Source organism: Carcharodon carcharias, chromosome 26 (assembly GCF_017639515.1).
Source record: "Carcharodon carcharias isolate sCarCar2 chromosome 26, sCarCar2.pri, whole genome shotgun sequence".
Lineage (NCBI taxonomy): Eukaryota > Metazoa > Chordata > Chondrichthyes > Lamniformes > Lamnidae > Carcharodon > Carcharodon carcharias.
The window spans coordinates 41,283,461-41,307,061 of NC_054492.1; the positions used below are offsets into that span (position 1 = coordinate 41,283,461).

Consider the following 23,601-nt stretch of genomic DNA (forward strand, 5'->3'; position numbering starts at 1 on the left):
ACTAATTACCTCTCCTTGCTTTCACAGGCACATCTGGGAAACAGCCAAGAGTCCACAACCCAGGGCCTCCAATCAAGTCGAGGGAAGCCAAGAGGAGGAGAAGACCCATCACAGTGCTCACCCCCACCCTCCACCAGCGTAGAGACACACACCTCAGTGAGGCATAGCTTTACAGTAGCCTTGGGATCACAACCTGGTAAGCACATCACACTGCCTGATCCACATCAGGCCGTGGCAGGAACTTCCTAGGTGTCCGTTGCTCAGATGACTGGAGGCCAGAAATTTGCTGAGTCCCAGTTGGATGACGAGCCTCTGGACTCAGTCATGTCACAGTTGCTGGAGCTGCAAAGGCAAGCTTGGGAACATCAGGAAAGGATGTCCGCTGCACTCCTCAGATTGCAAGGCATGATGCAAGAGTCTGTTCACCTTCAGGCTGAGGTGATAGCACCGGCATGCCAATGCACTGAGGTCAACACTGGCAGGGTGGCGGCCGCTATGGAGACCGTGATCCAGGACGTCACTCCATCGTTGATGCCATAGCTGGGCTCTAACATTGTGTACATGAAAGGGGTGTGGTGCAGCCTGATCTCACTCCAGCTGTCCCTTCTCCTCAAGGAGTCAGCCAGGGGCCCTTGGGCAGCCATAGGAAGGAGGATCAGCAGCCGTACACCCCCTGGAAAAACTCAGCAGGTCTGGCAGCAGCGGCGGAGAAGAAAAGAGTTGACGTTTTGAGTCCTCATGACCCTTCAACAGAACTGAACAGTTCTGTTGAAGGGTCATGAGGACTCGAAACGTCAACTCTTTTCTTCTCCACCGATGCTGCCAGACCTGCTGAGTTTTTCCAGGTAATTCTGTTTTTGTTTTGGATTTCTAGCATCCGCAGTTTTTTTGTTTTTATCTCGGTGTACACCCCCTGTTGGGCCATCCATTCAGGTGACTCCAGGAGTGTCGGCCCATCTAAATCCCCTCTTCCCATGACCTCAGCAGCTCCAGCTCCACAGGCCAAGGGTGCCAATGCTACACAGCAGGACCCTGAAAGCAGGCTGAAACCCTCCAGGTCTCTGCCTTCCACAAGACGCCCAAGATCATCACAGATAGAGTGTAGCAGTCAGCAGGTTGCCTCCGCCTCCACTGTGGATGCCCGGGGAGCACCAAGACGTAGCAGCAGGGTTAGGAAAGTTAAGATGCAACTCTTTTGTTACAAAGCAAATAAACTAAATTAACAAATCAGGGGACAAAGTAAAAGGCAACCCCTTAAAGGGAAACTGCAAAAACAAAAGACAAAATGCAAAGGAAACTTACCAACATTAAATCAAAATATGATTAAAGGGGTCGATAAAACACCCCAGTCCCCACGGAAAGATGTAACTCTTTCGAGTACAAACCCGTTTCCATCTGTTTCAGATGAAGTAACACGGTTTCATAGTTTGCCATTGTGAGATTTGAACTCTTGATCTTGGGGTTACAAACTCAGTACCATAACCACTTGGCTATTTAGGCCAAGCATGGAAAGATGTAGTTGCACAGCCTCGGCATGGGTGTTAATCACTTGTACATAACGTTCACTATAGTTAATAAACTCCCAAAAACGTCTCCCCTCCTTGTTCTAATGAGCAGCGTTCGTGTCTCTTAGATGTGAAATCTTGGATCTTGCACAAGATAAAGACAGGTGTCTCAGTCCAGGGCCTCCTGTGCTTTGTACAGCCTTCAGACCAAAGTGATGGTCTGGCCTCTCAATCCCTAGACATATTAGTGATGCCTGCACCTCAACGCGCTCAACATTGCTGTTGAATGTTGTGGGCAGGTGTCAAGAGTTTCATCATTCTCTGTGCTTTCAACAACTTTACGATGGGTCTGTCCCCCATCTCCTCAGCATTTGTGACCAGTGACACTGTGCTTCTGAAGGGCTCAGGTGCTGAAGGGGGACAAAGGATCAGCTGCTTTTAAAGTTTCATGGCTGCGTCACCATCATATGACACTGATCACGGAGCGCAAGTGAGCTGCCCTTAGCCAGACATTCTCAGAGGCTACGTGAAGATCTATGGAATGTCCTCACTGTATGTCGTCATCATCTTCCTACAATGTGGCTGCATCTGAACTGTCTCAGCTGCAGAGAAACGGTCCCTTTATACAAGGTTTCCCTAACGTGTGACCACTTCCCCTGGCCCCAACCCAGCATGTACTTGTCCAGTCACGCAACTGAGCACATCAAACACCAGCAGGCATGGAAAATTCTGCCCAGTGACTTCAATTTTACTAGGACTCCTTAATGCCACATGTCAAATGCTTCCTTGATGTCAAAGATAGTCACTGTCACCTCACCTTTGAGATTCAACTTTCTTTTTTTCGATGTTTTACTGAGGTCTGGAGGCAACTGGTCCTAGTAGAACTCAAAGTGAGCATGCTATTTGTGATTAAGTGCTGTTCGATTGCACCGTTGACAACACCTTCATCACTTTGCTGAGTAAAGTATTGGTGTGGTAATTGACTGGATCGGATTGCAGATGGTGTAAAACAACTCTTTGCTTCCACCACCATCCCTTCTCCCCCACCATGCACCTCCTCTCAGTGCAAGTCTTTGTGCTTTGCTCCTTTCAGATACCCAAAAACTGCCACCTGATTGGGCAGTGATGGATGAGCCAAGACGACGAAGAAGAAACACCACTCCTGCAACCACCAGCTTGGACGCTGGCACTATGTGACTCAGTGGATAGCAAAGGAGACTCTGGGCCTGTGGTCCACAGCCACAGCAGTGAAAGGTAGTAGCACAGGTGCCAGTTCACCCAAGGGCGAGGCCATATACAAGTTCTGCTGCAGAGCACTCAGATGAACACTTCAAAAAAGGGACAAGCTACAGAAGGCAGCTGTTGGCTATGCACAGGAAATGCTTGGTGCATTGGCAGGCCCGCCAGAAAGCTTGTGTGCAACATAAAGGAACATGGAGTGTAGCACCAACCTTGTATGGGTTTTTCCAAAGGGCATGTAGCCCATTCTTTCCAACAAGTTCAGCAGTGGCCAACTCAATTAGCACACTTGCAGAACCAAACATAATGCAGTGCGTGATGGGCAGATGTCTCAGCTTCCATTGTAGCAGGAGCAAAAGACAGCCAACATCTAGGTGCTGCAGAGGAAGCTCGGACTGCTCTCATGCAAGCTCAACTTTCTGCCACGTAAGACTGGGCTGCAGGGCCTCAGTGACCACCCTTTTGCAACTGTGGTAGAATAACTGGGAGATGTTAGAAGTATCGTTCGCTTCAGTCTAGGAGGAGCCTGTGTAAAGTTCATAGTCACAATCACCTTCACAGGTAACAGCAATGTCCTCCTTGCCCAACACTGAGGTTACAAATTGTGGATGCAACAGGTGATAGATTTCAGTAAGGATGTTCGTAGTGAAGCTGATACATCAGACATTGTTCTTCACTGAGGTTCAGGTAGGGAAATTAATCCTTCAATACCGTAGGCAGATATAGTCTCCTGCCAACAGCCTTCTCTCCTCCATCTTCCAATGGCTTGTCCTGCTCTGCATCACCTCTGCACATTCTCCCCATCATAGTCTCAATCAAGGGGAATGCCTACTACTGCATCCATGACTTTAAGCAAGGGGTTTGTGCAGAATCCTTGAAGCCAGAGCAAAATCCTTCAGCACATGCCATACATTCCCTGTAGACTCAATTCTAGAAACAAAATATTTCTACAATTGCAGCAAGAACCACTAGAAATCAATAAGCAAATAACCTGCAAGTAGTTGATGACCCCTTTAAAGAGCACTTGTGGAGGGCCCACTTTAAAACTAAATACATATTCAGCTGCATTTGTTGGAGTACAAATATTAAAATGGCATTGCTGGCATCAAATTGGCACTCATGTTCTCACCAATTTGGCATCAGAAGCATGAGCGTGCACTGTGAACATTATTATGGAGCTAAAATGGCACCAGTAGCACTAGAAATCCAGGCACTAAGGAGCCAAATTTTACAGACTATTTATCATAATTCTTTGTTCATCGTAAAGATGGGAACATGTTGACTTTAAAATGTACGCTAAAACATCAAATAAAATTATTGATGAATGCACCATCACAAAACAGTAAATGGCCAAGTTCAATAAATATCATCAACAGAATTACCTGGAAAAACTCAGCAGGTCTGGCAGCATCGGCGGAGAAGAAAAGAGTTGACGTTTCGAGTCCTCATGACCCTTCGACAGAACTTGCGTTCGAGTCTTTCTTGGACTCGAACGCAAGTTCTGTCGAAGGGTCATGAGGACTCGAAACGTCAACTCTTTTCTTCTCCGCCGATGCTGCCAGACCTGCTGAGTTTTTCCAGGTAATTCTGTTTTTGTTTTGGATTTCCAGCATCCGCAGTTTTTTTGTTTTTATCAATAAATATCATGCCATTTACATGGTTACACACCAAAGCAAAATGAATCCTTAAGAGGAAAAAAAATAAGGGTTTTGCAAGATACTGCGGAAAAAGATTTTAAAAATGAATAATGGTGTACAATGACTGCAACAAGCAATTCACAATCACTATAATTAATGTTCTTTTCAATTTATACCTTTGGAACCTGGGCATTTTCCAATTCCCATTCTTGATACCAAGGTCCATGTAGGAATCTGATAATGGAAGTTCTAGTTCTCCCTGCACATCTTTAGTAAGAGCATCAATCTTAGCAGCAGATTCATAAATAGTAATCTGTTCCTTCAAGTCAGCCAACTCTTCCTAAAAAAACAAAAAGATAACTAAGTTACTTCAATTTACACAGAATTTGAGGGAAGAGAAATTCTCACTTTATTTTCAAGGGACTAATTTGGGCACAGCTGAAGGATGGAGGTCCAAAGCAGAGAAAAAAAGCAAACAGTTAATTAAAATTTGGCATGCTTCAGCACAAGAACAAAAAAAAAACTCCCAAAATAGCCCAAACTGCATGTCAGGGTGTCATGTTTCAATAAATTACAGCTCTATAAATGGTCCATCAAACAAAAGTAGTGTACTCTTGCCATGCTTTTGAGCCAAAGTAGAGTCCAGTGGGCAATTCAATTAAGTGCTCAAGTCCAAAGAAAGAAAGTACAATTGTTGGACACAATTTTTCTTATATTATTTCTTTCTACTTTTACTTGTTAGCATCATCTTTTTCTTTGTCAATTCCTTTAACTCCTCTTCTGACATTTTCCCCCTCATTTCCTGAAATTTAATTCTATTTGAACATTCAAACATATAGAAAGCCAAACTGATACTAGCTATGCAAGAGCTTACCCAGAGCACTAGTGATCAAAAACATTAACTCAAGAGTTCTAGAAGAAGCATTATATCATTACTTGTGCTTAATATAGTAATGATGACCTGTAAAGCCTTGTTCATGCTGTCACTGATGTTCTTGGCAGACTGAACTTGCTGAAGTTGGATCCGAAGTTGTGTGATCTCCTGCATTGAACCTAAAACACATATACAATATAGTTTATGGTGCTGGAATTTAACAGCGAACAAGTATTTACTCTATCATGGGTTAGAGATTGTGTACTCCAAGATTGTAGTGGCACCTAGTTAAAAAAAAGTAGTGTCTGAGCTTTGTGAGGCTTAGTTATCTCAAACAAATTGCACACCACCTCTGGGTCAGGCATGGCAATACATTTGATAATAAAGCCATCACATTTGTCCCTGTAGGACATGCTGGCTGGGAAATGTGGTCTGGTTACAAGTAAGAATAATCAAAAGATGCAGCCAACAGAAAGAACGATAAATTGCTCCATAGACTGCAGCTTCGATGCTGGATTTCTTAAGAATGTTGATTGTAGATTCCTAACCTGTTTGCAGTAAATCCCTGCACTGCTGCTGACTTGCTTCTAAACTTTTCGTCAGCCCATTAATTATTTCTGCTTTCTCCAATTTGGCTTCTTCCTGTTGTCTTTGCAACTGTTTCACCTGTTCCTCAAGGCGCTTAGAATTGTCTTTCTGACAGAAGAGGAACAGGAGAAAGAAAAGGGGAAAAACAGACAAGTTTATTCACCATTTTGAAAGATGAACTGTGCAGGTGACTTGCACAATACTCACAGCTGCAAGTGCAGCACACAAAATTTACTTTTCAAAAATAAGGCAATGTTTAGAAGATAAATACAAACATGCTTTAGTTGACATAATTCAGGTTTGTCATTACTGTCCTCTTTTTCTCTTGACCTACAGGTGGAATATACTCCCATCAATTGTTCTATGCAATTGTATGTACGTATTATTCCGAAGAATATATTTTAAAGCAGCCAACAGCTATATCAGGCAGAACAATAACTGTAGTGTCAGTGTGGTATAAAAAAGAATACTATTCACAATCAAGGATGCTAGATTCTAACCTGTTCTTCCAAAGCAATGCTAGTCGCATCAAGTGCCTGCTGCATGACTAAGATTGATTCCTCATGTTTTTGTTTAAGTGCACTAATGACAGTTTCATGCTGCTCTCTGGCACGAGTGAGAGATTCTGAGCGACAGAGCTCCGTTAGCTGTTGTTGCATACTTTCCATGGCTGCCTCAGCAATCTTCTGGTTCTTCAGTGCCTGCACAGAAATCCCATGAATGTGTATAATGAGTATAGAATAATGATTCGGATTCATAGAAACCAAGCTAAATTCCATTGAGATAATACGGCCAGAAGACATTATACATGGCTCCTGTCACTCAAGACTAGTATGGATATGCTTCTGTGGAAATGTACAAGTTCTAACTCTTCCTCTGAAGCCCGTCAATCAATCTTCTAGTAAGAACTATCAAGTGTGGCCACAGTCAAGACTGATGCTTGAATTCTCACAAGTTATGGCAATGTCAGCTTTTAGAATACTATAAAATACATTAAACTCAAATGAGATAATCAAGTTTCAATTTATAAGTCACAGAAACATACATAAGAGTACATGCCCATGCCAAGTTGTTATAAGCAAGATGAACAACTGCACGTTGCCCAAATATAGTCCATAAAAACGATTGCTTTGCATGCAATATGTTTTTTTGCAACCAGAGATCAGTACTAACAACATCAGCAAATACTTAAAAGCTTCCAATATATATTGTATATGGCAGAGCAGCATAACATGTTAAGAATTTTCAGCTCCAGAACCTTGATTCAACCCAGATCTGTCAGCGACTTCTATCGGTCCCACGTAGAATGGTTTTAAACCAACACAATTCAGTTTCTAGTAGGCATGTGAGTATGGCATAAAATTGCCCCATAATTGGCATTAGTTGGTATGGAAAATGGAAAGAAATATCTTAGTGGTGCAGTAGAGGCTGGTGCCCTAAGGGTGAGTTTGAGAGTAGACTTTTCTCTGAATCTAGCAATGCTATAGTTACCTGAAGTGCCACACTGACGTTGGATGCCTGCAATGAAAAATTTTCCACTTCCCAGCGCTAACAAACCTCATTCAATAGAATTAAATTAAGAAAAATACAAAGTCTTGTGGACACTACTTTATGATTCTGAGAAATCTGTGAACAAAGGCAAAAAGGGGACCATTTACATTTAGCCACATACTATTCACTGGCCTGGATTTTACAGTGGTAATGATGGTGATGTCAGCTTATGCCATCATTGCTCCTCAGAAAATAACAGCAACTTTTGGAACACAGATATGTGGACAAATGCAGAAATCCAGAAGTTGTTGTAAGTGATTCTATGCTTCTGCACAGACAGTGCTGTAAAAATCCCTAGAACTCACAATCAATCATGACCGCTTAATTAACAAGCATCTCTCCTTTTACAATCGGGATATCTATGTTAAAAATCCCTGAAAAAGTTTTGTTGAAAGTGCTATAGCTGGGTTTCTAACAAGTGTCCTGACTGCTGAACAGCTGTTCTAGCCCTGAAAAAACAATTCTATATTGGAGGAATATCATTTTTTTCCATTATCGTGGCTCTTAACATAATTAAAGTGATCATTTTTTGGCTTCCATGTTAAGTGTATGTCCTAATTTTTATTTTTGCTGAGAAAAAAAATAAAGAGACATGCTATCGAAGCTTTTCATCTTGCATTCATCAGGACAGTTCAGGAAAATACTAATATTAAATGGAACAACAGTTTATACTGCATGAGAAGAGAGTGCTAATCGATTAGCACGTGGGCTCTAACTGGTAGAGGCATTATCATGGAGAATGCACCAGGGAAGAGTTAATTACCATGTAGTGTGGACGTTGCTGCCATGTAGGTGAAAGGTGCAATCACTTTGCAATACAGGATCTGGTGAACAGCAAAGAAATTATTAGCTAATTAATCTGATTTTGTAAATTTACAAATGTTAATTAGGTTGCTTATTCTTTGAACAGTGCTAAGGGATCTTTAACATCCACATGAACAAGGCAGAGTCTCAGCTTAACGTCACTTCTGAGAAACAATTTTAGACAATGTAGCACTCCCTCATTACATGCTTAAGTCCTGGAGTGAGATGTGAACACACAAATGACAATGCTTCCAACTGAGTGAAGCTGATCCTTTATACTCTAAAATTTAATCATCATTTTGCACTTTTTAGCTGTACAAATAGCTCAAGCAACATGCAGGACACAATAAGGAATCCCATTTACACAATTATATAATTGAGCTTGTGACAAACTGCACAACGCTAATATTACATATAATAAGAACTGCATAATAATGTATTCTGTTATCAGAAGAGATTTTCCTGGTTCTGTGCCCAAGATACTTGATCATGTGGATGCAGCAAATATCAAAGGCAAGTAGTTGGAATGCATAGCTGTCAGGGAACAATCTAAATTCATGAAGGAAAAAAAAGGCAGATTCCTTTACAAAGACAGGCTAATCTTCTTGATTTCCTATGATTCACTGTGCTTAGGCATCTGGTATACATCTCAAACTATTTTCTGGGGATAAAGATTGAGCTAAGCCTCTATGCTGAATTATTTGACAACAAAGTCCCATTGCCCTGAGGTAAAGTATATGTTCCCTTTACATATAAAAAAAATTGCTTTCATTCAGTTAAAAAAGATAAAATTGGCAAAATGTGTAGTTGTCATTATTGTTAATCTGATTTGTTAAGTGCTCAGTTTAATTTTGAACGCCTACAGGTGTACAGGCTTGTAGATATAAGGAAAATTTTTATGCTTGCCTCTTCTTCACTGGCACTCAGGTCTTGAACTCTGGACTCCAATGCTTTAATTTGGCCTTCCAGGTGAACTTCGTGCTCTTTTGCATCTTGAAGTAACTTCTGCAACTCCTGGCAGCTAATAGCAACACCATCTTTTTCTCCTGTAAAATAACATATATTAGTGAAAAATAGTTTACTTCCTAGCTGTTTACATAATTTGTAGCACTAGTGGCAACCTGACCTCAATGGTGACACTAACAGATCGACTGCTCAACCCCAGGGCTCAAGTACATAATCTATGCACTTCAGTGCTATATTGTGGAAGTACTGCATTGTTGGAGGTTTTTTTTAATGAATAAGATGCTAAACTGATGCTCTGTCTATTCTGGTGAACAAAGGAGCTCCCATAGTTTATTTTCCAAAGAGTTAGGCATTTCTTCCAGTGTCCTGGCCGGCATTTATCCTTCAACCAACACCACCAAAAAAACAACAGCTGATCTCATTGCTGCTTGTAAGACCTTACCACACGAAAACTGGCTGGTGCATTTGTTCTACTTCAAAAACAGTGATAAATTCGTTACTTGTGAAGTAAGTTATTGCAAATTTTTAAATGTCTTAAAGTACCATATAAATGCAAGTTATTTACCTTAGAGTCATGCAAAACAAAAATCCTATTTTAATAAATATGCATTGCACAATAACGTGTCATGGAAGTACTGTTTTACTTTTGCCTCCAAACACAAATAAACTGCTCATGGAACATTCTTCTCACCCACTTTGAATAAATTGTACTCGTGCAGTAATAGTAGCAAATATTGATAGTGCCCAAATTAATTAGCAGCTATCAGGATCAAATTCTAACTTATTTCAGAAATGCTAAGATTCAGCACTTCCACAAGATTTGAAAGCCATTAACAGAATAATACCAATTAACCAAGAATGTCACTTAATCTCTTTTTAAATAAAGAAATAACAGTCACAACTTACACCTGCTGAAATCCAAGGTTGTTCTATTACCTTTGGTCATGGCAAGCTGGTGATTCAAATATCTGATCTCACGGGCAAACTCCTCCTGTTTGTGCTGCATTTCCTCCAACTGCCTGCCCCGTGCACCGTAAAGTATCTGTAACTGTGCAAACTGATGGGCTTCTGTAGAAGCTGTAGAACGAAGATAACATTCCAACTATTAAAAAGAAATAAGTCTCAAATTGAATGGGTTTGTTAGCTTTTTACAAATTCGTGTATTGCAAGAAGGCTTATTTGTAAAACAGCTACAAAAAAAACCCTAAATCTTAATTAATAATGCAATGTATCGATAATTTTTCTGGGAAATTTCATGTTTACACTAAATGTCAGTTACTGTGCTGGCACAAATATTTGCAGGGTTGCAAGCTATATCTTAGCTGAGTTGCCACCAAAAACACAAAGAATAGAACATGAATGGGACAACCACTACCCTCTGAACCTAACATGAGTATAAACACCAGATTTTATTACAAATGCAAAATACTGCAGATGCTGGAATTTTACTCAAATTGTTAAACTTCCCTTTTGTAAAATTTGTAAATCCGGCTGAATATTCATTACCTTAAGCTGCCCAGGATGGGTATTATTCATACTAAAAGAATTCAAACTTGAAACTATCAGCACTGAAAATTAAATTTGTCAGGAAGAAAGCTAAAAGGACATTAAATATCATTAAAGATGTGAAGGAACAGCAATATAGTTCTAGAGTATTACTGTATTAAGTGCTAACTAGCATCTAAATTGGAGATTAGCTATTCTTCCGTGATCACTAAAAGAAATGATAAGCAAAATGTTCCATTAAATAAGGGACCTGTTTTGGTAAGGTCAGTTGTCATCAGCAGCAAAGGTTCTTACATTTTGAAACAATTTAAGTGCTCATTTTAATTGATGCAAAAATGAAAAATGCAGGGGATAAATTTAATGAGTGTACTTCCAGAACATTAAGTGAAAACCAAACAGTTAGTGAGGAGTAATTAATCAGTGAGGTTATCTAAACTATTGGCCCCCAAATTTTGCTGTGACAATGCAGCAAAACTATCAGCATTTGCTGGCACTACAACAACTTCAGGAGTCCAGGCATGTGCAGAATAACAGAACTCCAGAACAAGTTGCCATCAGTAAGTCTACATTGTTCCATCAGGTGCACACACCATCCTGACTTAGAACTATATTGCTGCGCCTTCATTGTCACTGAGTTAAAATCATGGAACTCTCTAACAGTACTGTGGGTGTACTGACGCCACATGGACTGCAGCAGTTCAAGAAGGCAGCTCACCACTATCTTCAAGGGCAATTAGAGATGGGTAATAAATACTGGCCCAGCCAGTGATGCCTACATCCCATGAAAGGAAAAACAACTGTAGAGGTTGCATGACTGCAATCTCCAGTGCCATCACAATTTGACGAAAACTTCTAGGTCTACACTGTTATTCTCTACAAAAAGCCAAAAGTTACACTGTTGAATGAGGTGCAATTGTGTTTTTAAACAGCATACTAACTTCATAATTACTATTAAACATCCACACTGTTCACAAAAGCTAATTTCATATTTGTGAAATGTCAGATTTCTCCACAATGCCAAAAACCCCACATATTTTAAAAACATTAAAATTCTATCTTTATTATAACTTTACCCTAATAGAAATCATATATTTACATGTTTAGTTTGTTAAATAAAAAATGATACATAATTTTAACTTCCAAATTTGTTGTATGAATACATCAATTTGATTGATTGTCAAATTGCTTGCTAATAGTGCTGCTGAAAACCAAGGCATCCCCTTGACTTGGTGCAAGATTTAAACTGCCATTGGGAAAGCAGAAATTCCCAGTCATTGCTAGGTCTTTTGGGCAGCTTTCTCCCAGGTCAGCAGCATGGACCCTCGTTTCATTGCTGACAATAAAATCCCATTTTATAACAAACAAGATGGGTTGAAGGTCACACTGTTGCAAGTGCGCAATGCTGCTTAAAGGAAATACATTTGCAAGAGGTCTCCACTAAAGGCAGTGAAACAAGTGGCTCGTGGGTGTTTCATGGCAAATTCTTTTCCCCTTTACTCACATCAGATAGAATTGCGAAAAATAAATAAGTCTCACTAAAACTCTATGGGCAGAATCCTTGGCTCAGTGAGCGGGGGCGGGGCCCACTCGTCGAGATGTAAAATGACACACGGTGATATCGAGCATGTGTCCCGATGTTACCGCGCGTCATTCAAGTTTTCAGTTTGGTGGGCGCGCAGCCAACTTAGCTGTGTGTCCGCCGAGCTGTCAAAGGCCTATTAAGGCCAGTTAACTAACAAACCGAGCTGCCCGTCCAACCTTAAGGTTGGCAGGCAGGCGAAGAGCCCAAGCGGCCTTCCCATTTTTCATGGAAGCTCATCCCACAGGCAGGATGAGGTTTCATGAAGGTTTTTAAAGGTTTGAAAAGCTTTTAAATAAAATACATAGACATGGCCCAGCTCATGTGACAGTTTCACATGAGGGGACATGTCTTAAAAAATTTATTTTTTCTATTAAAATTTTTTCTCTATTAAAATTTTTCAAACTTAAACTAATCTCTCTGAGGCAGCTCTGTGCCTTGGAGATTTCTGCACTCTTTTGCGCACATGCACTAAAGAGCACAGGCCCTGGCTCAGGCAACCCTCCTCCCCGCCCGCACAGGGAGTGCTCAGTGCTTCTGGGCACACATCATGCTGGGCGGGCCTTAATTGTGTGCTGGAGTGGGTGTGGGTGTGCGTGCAGCTGATCAGCGGCGCGCACACCTACGCCCACACAATGCCCCCGACAGGGAGAAAATTCTCCCCCATATCTCAACAGGTAAGTAGTTCCCTCCATCCTTCTCTGAGTCATTTGCAAGAACTTAACTGCCAACATTAGGTGTACCCTTTGATCAGTGATTCAGTGCATTAAGCCCTACAATCATTAATTAAAATGCAGAGGGAATATTAAATCAGAAGTACTACTAACCTTCTCCACTATCCAGGAACTTACTCTGCAGTTGTTCAAGTCTGTTGTCTAAATTTGTTTCATCTGCTTTAATAGCCCCTTTAGGTGGATGAGCAGCTGGATAAGGGTTATACTTCACTTTGTATAGCTCCACATCTTCATTAGAAATATGTTCATTTGCAATAAAATGCTGCAGGAGGCAAGCAAAGAAAATAATGAAGCCCAACAATTTGACATTATAAAAACTGATTATACAAATAGCAGCATGCAAATTTGTTGACAACTTGAACAAAATTGAATTCAGTGAAAGTGCTTAGAGAATCGCAGAACTAACAATTGCAGCTCAAGTGCTATGAGCGAGAGAGCAAGTTCAACAAACAAGTAGTAATTGAAGTTATGTTAACAAAACCAAATCTTTGGCTGCAGTCGTCATCTGAATTCCAAGGTGAAACTCCAGTCCGTAGACACACACTTATTACTCTCCATACTATAAGTTTGGAAGCAGCTTCACTTATACTTTTACTCCTTTGTTGGCAGCATGGCCAAAGGCACTCATCAATATTGTTAATACTCAGTACAACAGTGATGTAGTCATTGCAAATTTAAAGCAAGAGATATTCTATGACTGATCACTGAAGAAAATCAATATACCATTAAAAGCCATGAGCTCATTGGTATGGATTTTTAAAACAGTTTACTTCCTCACAATTTTCAGATAAGCATATCAGCACACTAGTTATAATTTAAGGTTATGTTCCTTTCTTTAAGAAAATTGACACATGGTGGAGTTAGGCATTCATTTGTCTCGGAGATGGTGGACTGTGCCTAGGATCTATGTCACTTCTGTATTGAATATCTTTGTTGCTGTTATAGAAGCCAATTCACGATTGGCAGTCCCTTTTGTAGCTGGCACAGACGAAGCATGTTGGCCAGAGGTCAGCTGCTTTTTCCTACTGATGGGCTCTCTTTTCTGCCATCTGTTCATTTTTGTCCTCCGATTTTACCAGGCCCTTCCTGACTGCTTGTGTCCAGGCACTCCAATCAGCAGCGAGGACTTTCCATACATCAACTTCAATTCCAGTCAACTTGAAGTCTCGCTTGCAAACATCCTTGTATCACAAACATGAGTGACCTGTTGGTCTTGTGCCGATAGCAAGGTCACCTGTAGAACATGTCTTTGGGGGTGCAGCTGTCATTCAGTTGGCTCACATGACCCAGCCAGAGTCACCACTGACTCAAGAGGGCAAACCTGCTATGGATCCCTGTACACTTGTGTACTTCCATGTTCACCACGCTGCCTTACCAGAAGATGCCCAATATTTGTCTGAGGCAGCGGAGGTGGAAGCTGTTCTGCTGCTTTTCTTGGCTTGCATAAGTTGCCTACGTCTCACTATTGTAAAGGAGGGTGCTAAGAACTCAAGGCTGGTACACAGAGCTTCATATTTTTTAATTAATTTGCTGTTGGCTCACATACTACTTCTAAACTTTGACATGACTGCTATGGCAATCTGATTCAGTATTTCAGTATCAAGGGAGGTTGCTGGTAATTGTTGATCCAAGATGTCGATGACCAACAGAGTTAATGTTGATAGAAGGTGGAGTCTCTTTGTGCTGCCCATAACTTTGCTCTTCTTGACACCAATTGCCAACAAAACTCCTTGAGGAGAACCAATCTACAAGCCGTTGCAAGTGAACTTCAGAATGGGATGCCAGCCCAACGTCATCAGCAAACAGCAAGTCACAGACTAGAACATTTACACACTTCGGTCTTGGTGCACAGTCTTGCCAAGTTGAACGGACTGCTGTCAGCTCTGGCATCAGGCAGACAACCTCATATGATTCGCTAAAAGTGTACACTAGTAGCATGGAGAAAGATATGCCAAAGAGAGTTGGCACCAGGACACAGCTGTACTTTACCCTGCTGATCTTGAAAGCCTTCGATGGTGCTCCATTGTAACCAGCTAAACTGTGCATGTTCTTGTGGAAAGAAGAAATGATGTCCAGGAGTCCAGACAGCAATCTATTTTTCACAGTTTAGAGTCTGTCTTTGCTGAAAAGGTTGAAGGCCTTGGCAAGGTCCATGAAGGCAATGTAGCGGTCTGCACTGTTCACAGCACTTCTCCTGTAACTGCTGGTGAAAAAATCATTCAACTGTTGATCTGTCAGCACTGAAGCCACACTGAGACTCAGGGTAGATGCATGATGCCAGGGTCTGCAATCTGGCCAGAGCAACGTGAGCAAAGACTTTCCTGACAATACTCAATGAAGAGGTGCATGGTAACTGGTACAGTCACTGTGATCCCCCTGGTTTTTGCACGAGTTGATTATTTTGTATCCACATGACTTCAGGCACAAATCTTTCCTTCCAGCAGAGACACAAGACAGTCAATGGCCCTGAGCACTCTACGTTGCGCTGTAATCCATCATTCATCAGGCAGCTTTCTGCCAAATCCCACAACACGGCAGTTACCAAACAATACTGGTTTCGTCCTTTCCTTTGCACAGCAAAGCTGAAAGGGGGTGCCCTGATGTTTGGGCAACTCAAGGTCTCCATACTACTTTCCCAGGCCTGGCACCTGGAGAAGGCACCCCAGCTTCTTAGTTTACATTGGCACAACACAGGAAGAAAGCGTTGCCGGTTATAAGCTCTGGCTCAAATCGGCATAAAGCACAAGCGCCAAGTGTTACTTCCGATGGTGGGAGAAATCATCGCATCTCTTTGGGTAGCTACTGCCTGCCTCAAACTGGGTAGCCCCCAGTCAGTTAGGTGCTGTCCCATCACGATCTGCTTGCTTTAATGGTACTTTGAGTTTAGTGAATCATCTCTCATCAGATGGGTTACTAATCTATGTACCAGGCAAGTTAAATTTAACAAAGACAACACCAGTCCTTCACATCACAAGTTGGAACAGAAGGACCATGCACCTTGGCCTTACTGACAATCTTCTGTAGGTTGATGGTGCATGCAAGACAGCTGTGATCGACAAAAAACTTACAAGGCTCAATGTGCACATTGCTGAGCTGTAAGAAACCTAGGACATAATTTTCCCTTTGGCGTTTGGGGCCGGGCCCCGCACATAAAATGACATGGTGACGCAGGGCAAGCATCCCGAAATCACCGTGCACAATCATGATATTTCGTTGGGGGGTGGGGGGGTGCGCGCAATGGTGTCCAACGTGTACCCACCATTAATTAATGGGCCAGTTAAAGCCCTTGATGCGCCAACTGACGTCGATTATTCAGCGCCTGTGCGATCTTCAGCTCGGCGCATGGGAGCAACAGGCAGGCGGGTAGAATGCACTTGTATTAACGTCATCCACTGACGGGATAAGAGAGCTCACTGGGGTCGCAAGTGTGCACAGTCAAGCATTTATTCCCGTAAGTTTTTGAAACTTGCCTGTGTGATCTGCAGTACATCAAAACGCATACCAGCTGCTTTTTCTGGACTCTTAACCTTCAGGTCAGCACTCTGCAGTGAGGAATCTTTTCTGGGCCTGCAGGTTTCAGGGAGCCTTCCCTTAGCCTGGGAATGGGAGCTGAACTGTCCACTGGAGGCAGCTCCTCTGAGGAAGAAGGGAGGGCTAGAAGGGGGAGGAGGCCAGGAGTGCACAATCAGCCTCCAGGGGAGCCACCTTTGGGAGGACAGGCGCAGGCACAAGGGGCGCAGGGCCAAGGGGTAGTCCAAGACGGAAGGGGCCGCAGAAGACGCCACTATTCTGCTGCCAGGTTATACAGGCGGCGAAGCAGCTACCCCAATATGTCTGAGGTGCAGTGCTGAAGAAGGTTCCGTCTCTCGAGGGAGACAGTCAACTATATCTGTCAGATAAGGCCTGAGATCTCTGCTAACTGTGTGGGTGAATACCCCATGCCAGTGACTCTGACGGTCACAGCTGCCCTCAACTTCTATGCCTCTGGCTCCTTCCAGGGGTCGGTGGCTAATCTTTGCGGTGTCTCCCAATCAGCTGTGCACACTTGTGTCAAGCAGATTACAGATGCTCTGTTCAGGCGTGCGTTGACCTTCATCCATTAACATTGGGAACAGGTAAGCCAGACACAGCTAGCCAGAGGCTTCACAGCGATTGCTGGCTTCCCCCGTGTCCAGGGTGCCATACACTGCACACATTGGCCATCAAGGCGCCAGATGAGCCCAGTGCCTTCAACAGGTAGGGCTTCCACTCCATGAACATGCAGATAGTGTGGTCACAGGATGCTGATTTTACAAGTTTGTGCAAGGTACCGAGGCAGCTCCCACAACACCTACATCCTCAGACACTCCCAGGTTCCGCGGCTCTTCAGTGCTCCAGCCCGGCTGGACGGATGGCTGCTGGGTGACAAGGGCTATCCCCTCAGAAGGTGGCTCATATCGCCTCTACACCATCCAAGAACAAAAACTGAGCAGTGGTACAAAAGGTGCCAAGTCTCGACAAGGGCTGTAGTGGAGAGAACCATTGGTCTTCTCAAGATGCGCTTCCGACGCCTGGACCGGTCAAGGGGCGCACTCCAGTACCCCCAAGATCGTGTCTCGGTGATACTGGTTGCATGCTGCGCTCTCCACAATCTTGCACTGGAAAGGGGGGGACGCAGTGGACAATGAAGATGTCAACGCAGTGGCTGCGGCTGCACACGATGAGTCCAGCAGTGAGTCCAAGGATTAGCATGCACAGGGAAATGCTGAAGGGGTAGACGCTGACCCGGGCATATTCCAAGGAGGCAGGGATACCCGGGAGGCTTTAATCCAACAAACCTTCAGCTAGCACACCACAGAATGACCTCCAGGACAAGCCTGGGCTGTAGGCTCGAAATGCAGCACCTAAATGCAAAATCTGCCAGGTTAGGAACAATCACTGGGCGGCCGGGGGGAGGGGGGGGGGGGGGGTGGCGGTGGTGCATCTGTCACTTGCTCATCCTGCTTTCTACCCTTAACGTCACCATTAGCACATCCTTTAGCTAATATTTTCTTTTTTTGCAAAAATATACTTTATTCATAAATCTTCAAAAACATTTCGAACCATTTCAAATCACCATTACAAAAATACAAACAGGTTCAACTTTTACAACATGAAACACAAGGTGTATCAGAACAATCATATTTCAATCATTGGCAGACATACATTTTAATCTGTACAGCCTGAGGGGCTCTTTACAGTTCCCAGCCCCCCAGTGCACTGTGGCAGAAAGGTCTTAGGCAGCGACCCTTCCCCATTGCGTCTTTGCAGCAGCTGCCCCAAGCTTAACTGTGTCCCTCAGCACGTAGTCCTGGACCTTGGAATGTGCCAGTCTGCAACACTCGGTCGGGGACAACTCTTTGCGCTGGAAAACCAACAGGTTTCGGGCAGACCAAAGAGCGCCTTTCACCGAGTTGATGATCCTCCAGCTGCAGTTGATGTTTGTCTCGGTGTGTGTCCCTGGGAACAGCCCGTAGAGCACAGAGTCCTCTGTCACAGAACTGCTCGGGATGAACCTCAACAGAAACCACTGCAGCTCTCTCCAGACCTTCTTCGCAAAGACACAATCTACAAGGAGGTGAACAACGGTCTCTTTCCCACCACAGCCACCTCGAGGGCAACGTGCAGAGGGGGTGAGACTCCTGGCGTGTAGGAAGGATCTTACAGGGAGGGCCTTTCTCACCACCAGCCAAGCTACATTTTGGTGTTTGTTGGAAAGTTCTGGTGATGAGGCATTCTGCCAAACCATCCCACAGGATCCACCCTCTCCTTTTCCCTCAGGGCCTTTAAGATGTTACGTGCCGACCACTGCCTGACGGACTTGTGGTCGAAGGTGTTTCTCTGCATAAATTTTCCCACGAGGGACAGGTGGTACGGCACGGTCCAACTACTTGGAGCGTTCCGCAGCATCGTGGTCAGACCCATCCTTCGCAACACCGGGGACAGGTAGAACCTCAGCATGTAGTGACACTTGGTGTTTGCATACTGAGGGTCTACGCACCGCTTGATGCAGCCGCACACGAAGGTGGCCTTCAGTATGAGGGCGATGTTGGGCACGTTTTTTCCCCCTTTATCTAGAGGCTTGTACATCGTGTCACTGCGGACATGATCCATTTTCGACCTCCAGATAAAGCGGAAGATGGCTTGGGTGATCGCCACCACACAGGAGTGTGGAATGGGCCAGACCTGAGCCACGTACAGCAACAGCGAGAGTGCCTCACACCTGATGACCAGGTTCTTACCCGCAATGGAGGGAGCGTCGCTCCCACATGCCCAGTTTCCTTTTCACCATGGACACTCGCTCCTTCCAGTTTCTAACGCGTGCCCTGGTCCCTCCGAACCATATCCCCAGCACCTTCAGGCCATCAGCCCTGACAGTGAAGGGGACAAAGGATCGGTCAGCCCATTTCCCAAAGAACATGGCCTCACTCTTCCCACGATTTACCTTGGCTCCTGAGGCCAGTTCGAACTGGTTGCAGATGTGGATAAGTCTGTGCACCGACAGCGGGTCCGAGCAGAAGACGGCGACATCGTCCATGTACAGGGAGACTTTGATCTGAGTGCCTCCGCTACCTGGGATCGTCAATCCTCTTATGCCCGGATCCTTCCTGATGGACTCAGCAAAGAGTTCTATGCAACACACGAAAAGAACAGGGGAGAGAGGACAGCCCTGCCTGACTCCAGATTTAATAGGAAAGCTATCTGATTCCCACCCATTGATTGAGACTGCACTACTGATGTTAGTGTAGAGCAGTTTGATCCAATTGCGAATTCCCTCCCCAAACCCCATTTCGGAGAGCACATCCACCATATAGATGTGCGATATTCTGTCAAAGGCCTTCTCCTGATCCAGGCTGATGAGGCAGGTGTCCACACCCCTGTCCTGCACATAGGCAATCGTATCCCTGAGCAACACGAGGCTGTCAGAGATCTTCCTGCCCGGCACAGTGCAGGTCTGGTCAGGGTGGATCACCAATTCCAGAGCGGATTTGACCTGATTGGCGATGACCTTGGACAGAATTTTATAGTCCACATTCAACGGTGAAATGGGTCACCAATTTCTAATTTCCTCCCTTTCCCCCTTGTGCTTGTAGATGAGGGTGATAATGCCTTTCCTCATGGATTCTGACATACTGCCGGCCAGGAGCATACTCTCGTACACTTCTAGCAGGTCTGGGCCGATCCAGTCCCACAGAGCCAAATACAACTCCGCCGGCAAGCCGTCGCTTCCGGGAGTTTTACTCTTCTCGAAGGACTCAAGGGCCTTATTCAGTTCGTCAGGAGTTAGCGCTTTGTCCAGACTCTCCCGTACTGTCATCTAAGACCTCCGTGATAGAGGACAGGAAGGACTGGGAGGCCGTGCTGTCTGTGGGCTTCACGTCATATAATCCGGCATAGAAGGATTTGCTGATCCTCAAAATGTCAGATTGCAATGACTTTGCTGAGCCGTCTTCTTCCTTCAGGCTGCTGATCACAGAGCTCTCTCTGTGTACCTTTTGGAAGAAGAAACGTGAGCACGTCTCATCCTGCTCCACGGAGCGGACTCTGGAACGGAAGACAATCTTGGAGGCCTCCGAGGCAAAAAGTGAGGCTTGCTGGCTCTTCACCTCTTGGAGTTCCTCCTTGACATCGACCCCCATCGACCGCAGCCAGAGCAGGTTCTGCATGTTTTTCTGGAGTCGGGACATTTCCCTCTGTTCCTTTCTAGCTTTCTGGGTGCCTTTGAGGATGAAAAACCTCTTGAAGTTTCCCTTGATCGCTTCCCACCAGTGTGTCAGTGACTCAAAGTGGGGTTTCATGGTTCTCCAACCTTTGTAATCCCTCTTGAGCTCCTCAATGTTCTCTGGGGTCAGCAGTTGCATGTTTAGCTTCCATGCCCCCCTGCCAACCCTCTGGTCCTTCTCTAAGTGACAGTCAGCCAGTAGGAGGCAGTGGTCAGAGAAGAACACTGGCTTGATGTCGGTGGATCTGACTGTGAATGCACGGGACACAAACAGGAAATCTATCCTGGAACAGACGGACCCATCAGGCCACGACCAGGTGTATCTACGCTGCGCGCCATCTGCAGGGGTGCTGAAGACGTCGTGCAGCTTGGCATCCTTTACTGTTTCCATCAGGGATCTGGACGTAGCATCCAATCTGCTGTCGGCCCTGCCGGATCGTCCAGCCGCATCGATGATGCAGTTGAAGTCACCGCCCAGAATGACCAGCCTGGAGGTTGCCAGCAGCAGTGGGAGCTGCTGAAAAACCTCCAGCCGCTCAGGCCCTTGTAACGGGGAGTAGACGTTAATTAACCGGAGTGGAGCGTTCTTATACATTACGTCTGCTACGAGGAGGCGCCCGCCCACCACCTCCTTAACCTGGGAGACAGTGAAGCTGCCTCCCCGCAGTAGAATCCCCAGGCCGGAGGAACGAGAGTCGTTTCCTCCCGACCAGATCGATGGCCCATGGGACCACCATCGTGACCACTGCCTGTAGGAGCTGAGGTGCGGTATTGCACACGCCTGCAGAAACAACAGGTCAGCTTTGACCTTGGCAAGGTAGTCCAAGGTCGCAACACATCGTGTAGTAGATTTAATGCTACGCACATTTATGGATACAATCTTTACACCCATTTTAAAGCAGTTAGTCGCTTACCAAACCTGTTGTCTCTGAGAGTTCCTTCATGCCCGTGGTGTGCTCAAATTGCTTCACTTGGGATGGGCTGAGGAAAGCGTCCTGAACCTCCCCATTGGAGATGTTCTGCTCGGGTGGCATCTGGGGGTCCATGCAGAGAGCGGGGTTTGAAATGTCCTCTGTTGGAGAAGCTTCTCCAATCCTCTCCCCCTCTGGGGCGTTGCTGCTCCCGGCTTCCCGGAGCTGGGGTGCGCTGAGCGCCTCACTGTTCCCAGATTCCTGGGGTTGTGGTGCACTGGCCTCTTCGGGTTGTGGGCCAAGTTGGGGTGCTCTGGTCTCCTCATGGTCTCCAATGTTCTGGAGCTTGGGTGTCTCGTCCTCCAACTCCCTAGTGTTTTGCGGCTTCTTCTGTTGGTGCTGCCCTGGCACTTCTTCGTCCGAAGAGCTGCTGCTCTTGTTATCCGTGTCGGATAGGAGACGCCTCTTGACTCTTGTCTGGGAAGTGGCTTGGTTTCTTTTTAGCCCTTTCTTCCTTTTGGCTCTCTTCACCAGCTGCCACTCCCCCTGCTGCTTTCCCACTGCTGCCTCCTCCTCCTCCGTTGATTCGCTCTCCTGAGGAGTGGGAGGTTCAGGGGACAGTGCTGTTGATTGGCCATCTGTTGCCCCAATCTTTTCCTCCACCTTGTCTCTCTCTGTGTCCTCCTTTGTCCCGTTGTTCTCCCTGGGGGCCTTGGTGGTTGGAGTGACACGAGGCATTTCTTCTGCTTCCCCCTCGTTGGCTTTGGCTGCCTGTGCATAAGTACGGCAACGTTTGGGGCAGGTCTTGTAGAGGTGACTTGCCTCGCCACACAGGTTGCAGCACTTAGCCTGTTTACAATCTTTTGTCTGGTGCCCTTCCTTTTTGCAGTTCCTGCAGAGGACGGCGCTGCAGTTGGCAGCCACATGACCAGACTTGCCGCATGAGCGACAAAGTTTGGGTTGCCCAGCGTAGACAAGGTACCCACAGCTTCCCCCAATAGCGAATCTGGAAGGGGGGTGGAAAACGGCTCCCTTATCGTCGGTCTTGAGCGTTACCCTAACCTGGCGTTTACATGTCCAGATCCCCAAATTATCTTTAACTTCAGTGCAGCTCCCAACCTTATCGAAGTACCTGGTAAGGAAGGTGAGCACGTCAGCGACAGGGACGTAGGGGTTGTACAGATGCACCGTCACAACCCGTTCACGATGCAACGGTAGAACAAAGAGCGGCTCCGCCGTCAGGATCTTCATTTCTGGCAGGTCTTTCTTTTCCTCAAAAACCTTCAGGAGTTTGACACAAGCTGCCACTTGCTTGAAGGTCACATCAAAGAAACCAGCACTGGGGAAATCCTGTAGGCAGTAGATCTCCGCAGCCTTGAAACCACGCAGCTTGAATAGGATCCTCTTGGTGAAGAAGGTCCTACCCATTCTTGTTCCTTGCTCGCTGCCCTTCACCATGACTCGGATGGTGTTAGGTACACCATGGTAAGGGGTTTGACTGGTTATAGCCATTGCTCTTTCCCTGGCAGAAACACGATGAAGGTCTCTCCCCTGCCAGGTAAGCACATCCTTTAGCTAATATCACCACCGTCAACACCCCTTTGACCTTTTGTTCATGACATCTTTGGCAATCTCTCCTTTGCCTCCACCTTTCACTACCCTCCTCAAACAGCTTATAGTTCTCCACATTTCTATTTCTCTTTAGTTCTGATGAAGCGTCATACAGATTTGAAATGTTAACTCTGTCTTCCTCTCCACAGCTGCTGTTAGGCCTGCTGATATTTTCCAGAAATTTTTGTTCTTGTTATGAATTTAACATGTTGCTATAGAAACATGATTTTTATTTCATTATTGTGGAAACCAGCAATGTCAGAGAAACTTGGCTGAGAATATCTGAACTATACTTGCAGGTCAAAAACGAGGCATAGTTGGATTTACACAATATTAACACTAGAAAATAAATATA

At 45.0% G+C, this 23,601-nt stretch overlaps 1 protein-coding gene across 5 annotated transcripts in view; it reads right to left on the reverse strand.

Moving 5' to 3' along the window:
• The window catches only part of cep152 (centrosomal protein 152), a 100,560-nt gene that overhangs the window by 45,316 nt on the left and 31,643 nt on the right, over positions 1–23,601 (reverse strand). For all 5 annotated transcript variants that reach the window (XM_041175286.1, XM_041175285.1, XM_041175287.1 and 2 more), the window contains 7 exons: positions 13,077–13,245; positions 10,101–10,241; positions 9,105–9,244; positions 6,344–6,544; positions 5,804–5,951; positions 5,343–5,434; positions 4,558–4,721 (listed from right to left, as the gene is read on the reverse strand). In XM_041175286.1, coding sequence (XP_041031220.1) covers positions 4,558–4,721; positions 5,343–5,434; positions 5,804–5,951; positions 6,344–6,544; positions 9,105–9,244; positions 10,101–10,241; positions 13,077–13,245 — 1,055 coding nt within the window. The remainder of the gene's footprint in view (positions 1–4,557; positions 4,722–5,342; positions 5,435–5,803; positions 5,952–6,343; positions 6,545–9,104; positions 9,245–10,100; positions 10,242–13,076; positions 13,246–23,601) is intronic.